Genomic DNA, 5,858 nt, shown 5'->3' on the forward strand with positions numbered 1-5,858 from the left:
CTAAATTGTTCTTGCTTGCGTTCGGGCTTGCAAACTCCGATCAAGCTCAACGCCGATCAAGCTCAGCTTCAGACGTTCCCTGTCCGTGATCAACGTCCTCAGCCTCAGCTCAGCTTGCGTCCATCTCAGACCAAATCCCAGACCAGACGCAACCGTCCGCGAGAAGAAACAAGCTCGCGATAGCTCTCGGCAACGCGATCCGATAGGAGCCGTTCCGCGTCCGTTCGTCTCAGCTCGTCTCTGATCTTTGGTGGTCCGGTTCAGACCTGCAAAACAAAGGTACAGACTTAATCTGAGAACATGAATCAAACCTGGTTGTTTTGTAAAGATTGAAACCCTAAAACATAATCTCTAAAACTAAAAGCCATAGGTTAAATAGATTAATCCCCTATGAGTAAATCGAAGCTCTATAAGTTCGATCTAAACCTAAGAACGAGATTGATCCATTGATCAATTATAATCAGAATCTTAAAGGTTTTTGAATCTCAAATCAAATCCCCTTGATCAAAGATCAAAGTTTTCGAAATCCCCTAAAACCCTAATTTTGGAAAATCGATTTTTAATTTTGATTTGAAACTTGAGTATTTGATTGATCGCCTAGAGCTATGATTAGAATTGTTTTAAAACTTGAATCTGAATCTTGTTTAAACTAAAACCCTAATCTCGAATTTTAAAATTCCTAATGGCCTTGAAACCCTTAATCTTGATTGATATTTCTAAAGGCCTTGAAACCTTAAATCTCTCATTTCTTAAAGATTGATTTAAAGAATTTACATATTGAATGAGAGTTAGGTTGCTAGATTATTTAATTCTAAAACCTAATAGATATGCAACTAAAAATAGGATTGAATGCATCTAGATCCCGTTTTGTATATGGCCGTGTGGCCTAATACATTGTTCATACTTGCGACCATGTGCCCTTGATTGATTAAAAGCCATGTGGCTTAGTGCATATCAAAGTGACCGTGTTGCCTAGTATCCGGATGGTTATATAAACCGGATTGCATCATGATCTGATCCTTAAGATCGTTGTATCTTATAATGGTCGTGAGGTATAAGCATCACAATGCAAAGCCGTAAGGCCTAAGCATCACAATAAATGACCGTGTGGTCCAAAGTATCATAGAGAGACTTATGAAATCATATGCACTAATTATTTGAATTGGTTGCAAGAATTCTAAATCAAGAATTGATTGATAATAAGATTTCAGATGCCGAGATTTAACCCCATGGATTATGCCATTCTAAATCTCTCTGGAGATAATTATCTAGAATGGGCAATGAACACTTCAGTTACCATGAAATCAAGAGGACTCAGAAGGAGTATCATTCAGGGTGATTATGCAACTAGAAGTGAAAAGTTAAGAGCCATTACAATAATGCGCCATCATCTCACTAAGGAACTGAGAAATCAGTATCTACATATTGAGAATCCTCGTGACCTTTGGACAGAATTAAAGTCCAGATACACTATGGTATTATTACCAAAGATCAAACATGAATGGATGAGTCTCAGATTCCAAGACTTTGAGACAGTGGTCGAGTTTCACTTTGCCTTGTCCAGGGTCGTGTACCAACTGAGATTATGTGGAGAAGAGGTAACAGATAATGATTGTATATTCAAGACATACTCCACATTCCATCCAGAAGATTTGTTGTCAAAACATATCTACATAGAAAGAGGTTCTACCACTTACAATGACCTGATCTCATGCCTAACGGTGATTGAGAATGACAAGGTACTAAGGAAAAGCAGTGAGATGAAATATCCTGAGGAAATGGATCAAGATGAATCCAAGGCAGCCGTGTCCAATGCAATAGATGGACAGACCGGCTTATCTATTTAACTAAAAAAATCTCGACATGATAATTTTTATTAAGTCTTTGATTTATGTTTTGCTTTAACCTAATTAGGCATTCACGTTTTTATATATAAATAAAAGTTTGTTTTGACTTCATTATGTCTTGTCTGATCTTACTTGAACATATGAATGATTTTAAAGAGTTGCCTAAAGGGCATAAAACCAAGTAAGAAATCATGAATGGGTATAGTAAGCATAGTAAAGAAACTATGGCTAAGGCATTGCCTTAAAAGGCATTATACACACCCAAAAGAACATGTGACCCATTGAAGTTATAATGTATGGTTTCCAAGTAGAAACAATGGGTAAGGAAGGAAACAAGTTCCTTTAGATTTTAAGAAGAAAAACGCCTAAGACCTTGAAAGAAAGTGGTCGAGACTATACCTATGATCTCTACTGATCAAAACTATGCTACATATCAGTATGATAAAGAGGCAAGAGATGTGGTAACCATATTGAGATAACACCACGAAATTTTACACTATATAGCATGATAGGATTAGCCATCCTAAAGTCTAAACCTGATGCAAAGATTGGAAAGACACAGAGTTATCCCGTAAAAGATCTCACATTGTGAAACATGTACACAAAGGAAAACTCATTAGGCTTAATTGTCCCAAGCACCACGACCTTATAGTATGGTCATGAGGGGGAGAGAGGATAAACCCATGATCAATACTACAAGTTCGTGTACCACTATGGTCTAAGACCATGTTATATGGCTCGGTCATTACTCGGCCATAAAGGACCATTCCTCGGCCGTAGAGGCCATGATACAAATGGCCAAACCAAAGAGGCCATTACCCGGCTGAAGAGACCATGAGAATAAACGGCTCGGCCGTGACTTGGTCGTGACTTGGTCGTGACTTGGCCGCATAGTGCAGGCTTGGCCGCACACAATCCATTACCTATAAAGGTTCGGCCAAGTAAGCCATTACCTATAAAAGGTTCGGCCATGTAAGCCATTATCTATAAGACTAAGATTCTAAAGTCTATAAGGTTGGAGACATTATGTTTTACATGTATAGAATGATAATATGCATCAGGCCATATAAGTGAGCATAGATATTCCCATCTCAGATTGAATACGGGTCATAAAACCAGACATACACCATCTTAAGAGATTTTGAATAAACCACCACATACATACATGTGCCGTCTAAGATGGAACCTCAGAAGAGGATTGAGAATATATATAAGAATAAGATCTTCTCCACGAAATCAAAAGGACCGAGAGCCAAACCATGGGTGATCAAATAGTGGCCAGGTACGGATTGCATGAAACAAATGAATCCGAATATTAAAGGAGAAAGATTATAAGCTGGATAAAGAATGTTAAAAGTACGAATGGTTTTAACCATCATTGTCTTGGCAAAGATCCTCGGACTAGAGATTATAATTTAAGACGTCCAAAGAAAGATTATATAAAGCTAGCCAATTGAGAAGCTAATCGAAATGCCAGACACTGACCCGAGAAATGACTAACCAGCTTAGCACCAAATGAATGTCCTAAAAGAGACATAGTCAAGTTGCTATAGAGTCTATACAAGATAAACCAAATGTTCCATAAGATAAAGGAATTTCGGATAGAAAAGAATGATGCATAGAATACAGATCCGAGATTATAAGAGAAACCATACCAGACATTGAGAAAAGGCTGTGCAGCTACACATCTAAGGTACCAAACCATGTGGCTTGGGACGCCAAGCTACTAGGTAACAAAGGTCCTGGATAATGAAATCTCAAAGTGATCAGATCATGTCTGGAATATAATGGAACCACATGAAAGTGTCGACACACACACACATAAAGAGTATTATATAAAAGATGCATAAGAGAATAGCACTTGAACATAAAGAGATGAACGAGGATCATGAACCCACGAAAGAGTACTCATACAATCATAAAAGATCATAGAGATTAGAAAAGATAAAACGTGGAGGTTCAAAGTATCTAAAAGAGTGATGGGCGTATTGGACATATACATAAACAAAAACGCCATCTGATAAACCAGTGAAATAGATGGATCTTGTGAGATAAAGAAACCGTGAGAGAAGGCACATGATCACGAGGTCTAAGAGTGTTCATGTCTTCCTACTTGACAGCATTAGATCATAGCTTGATACACAAGGTACTCACAGAGATCAAAGGAACAGATCATAAGGAGATAAACTTCTATGTGGTGGATGATGCTACAGATTTTCAAAATTGATAATGGTCTAGTCATAAGAAAGATATTGGATACAAATGATGTAGTAAGCAACATATGGATCACTGGATAAGATGAAAGAACAGCTTCGTTCCTAAGCTGATTCATGGACTGAAACATAAAGCAGCTGCATATAGTATGTAAAAGAAATTGATCACGCATGATCATTGATCTTGGAGTTGTATAAAAGACAATCCAATACAGTCCATATATTTGAAATTCCTTGTGATTATACTAAACCTAAAAGAGGTTAGTAGGCATAGAATAAATCTATGTGGGTGTCCGACCAAAAGCGTCCGGCCCCGGCCCTTCAAATTAAAGATGTCCGACTCTGTCAGTCTAAGGGCGTCCGGCTTTTCAGCAAAGAACGTCTGACTCTTCTACTAGACGCGTCCGGCTTTTAAGACTAAAAGGCGTCTGGCTCTTATTCTTGATCACGGGCTAGTAGAGACAAAAGATCAACCGGATACAAATGTAGTGTAGTCCATAAGCTTGTGAGAGCCGAAATTCATGACCTAATAATATATACTTAGCGTGTGATATGATCCACAGCAACTGAGGTCATGAGGCATTACCTAAGGCAAAGAAATCGATGTCCACATCCATGAGAGTGTTCGGCCGCAGAGCCATAATAAGAGATTATAAACTCACAGCAATGATCATTGATCTTGAACACTCATGAGACAAGTAGTGGACATGTACAGACGAGGTCTATGACCCAGACATGGATCAGCCAGATCGAGACATAGGTTCATGATAACCATGTCTAGTACACTGTCCATTAGTACTTGGTTTATCCGACCATAGTAAAGAGTTAAGAGTAGACGATCACGTCTAGACTATGGACACATGCAAACACGATTTGCAAAGACTCAATAGTGATCTCCGAGAACAATATGGTTCACATTGTTTAGCACACATGCTTTACCGGGACAGTCAATGTCAAAGGACATGAGAAAACGACCTAAGAAGTCGAAGTGGTCTAATTACGGTTCAGTAATGATACCGGCCGATTACTCCCTTCCTACATAAACAGGAAAGATCACGCATCAGATGCGTAGAATGTAGAAACCTACAGTGAGGTTCACATCAGGGGGAGTAGTATAGTGCGTGTTGTACTCTTTTTCCTTCATCATGGTTTTGTCCCATTGAGTTTTCCTGATAAGGTTTTAATGAGGCAACATGAAGCGTACTACAAATCTTGTATGGTTATGGCATCCAAGGGGAGTGTTATAAATCATGGAGTGGATTGCCATTAACCAGGCCCGGCCCAAGACCGGCCCAATACCTAGAAGATGGAGAGATGGCCGAAGCCTAGAGAGAGGAGAGAGAGAGCCGACTTCAGGAGAGAGAGAAACGGCCACAAAGCTTAGAGAAAAGGAAACCCTTTCCTTTTTCTAGTAGACGTAATCTTTCCATTATTATGTATTAGTAGTTTTCCTAATCCTAGTGAATTTAGGTTTTGGATACTTTCCATTTATCTTCATCTTGTAATCCTTATATAAAGGAATCCTCTTGATCATTAATAATAACACAGAAATATTCATATCTAAACTCTCTAATTACAACAATAGTCAGACTTTACTTTAATTTTTTTTATCATATATATGTACGTATCATCCTGTTTGACTATTGTCCTGACCAAAAACAAATGTCACTTATCAAAGTTTTAGAAAAGAACATAAATATGTAAAAATATATACGAAGGAATTATGGTATATAGTTAATTAAATATAACCAACTCTTGGATCAAAGAGACAAACCATATGAAACAATCAGCATATGCA

At 38.2% G+C, this 5,858-nt stretch overlaps 1 protein-coding gene across 1 annotated transcript in view; it reads right to left on the reverse strand.

Annotated features, from left to right (window-relative positions):
• LOC125592504 overlaps positions 1-5,858 on the reverse strand; it is a 13,838-nt gene continuing 7,980 nt past the window's right edge. The window contains exon 3 of the mRNA XM_048767709.1: positions 1-266. Coding sequence (XP_048623666.1) covers positions 1-266 — 266 coding nt within the window. The remainder of the gene's footprint in view (positions 267-5,858) is intronic.

This window comes from Brassica napus, chromosome C9 (genome assembly GCF_020379485.1).
Source record: "Brassica napus cultivar Da-Ae chromosome C9, Da-Ae, whole genome shotgun sequence".
Classification (NCBI taxonomy): domain Eukaryota; kingdom Viridiplantae; phylum Streptophyta; class Magnoliopsida; order Brassicales; family Brassicaceae; genus Brassica; species Brassica napus.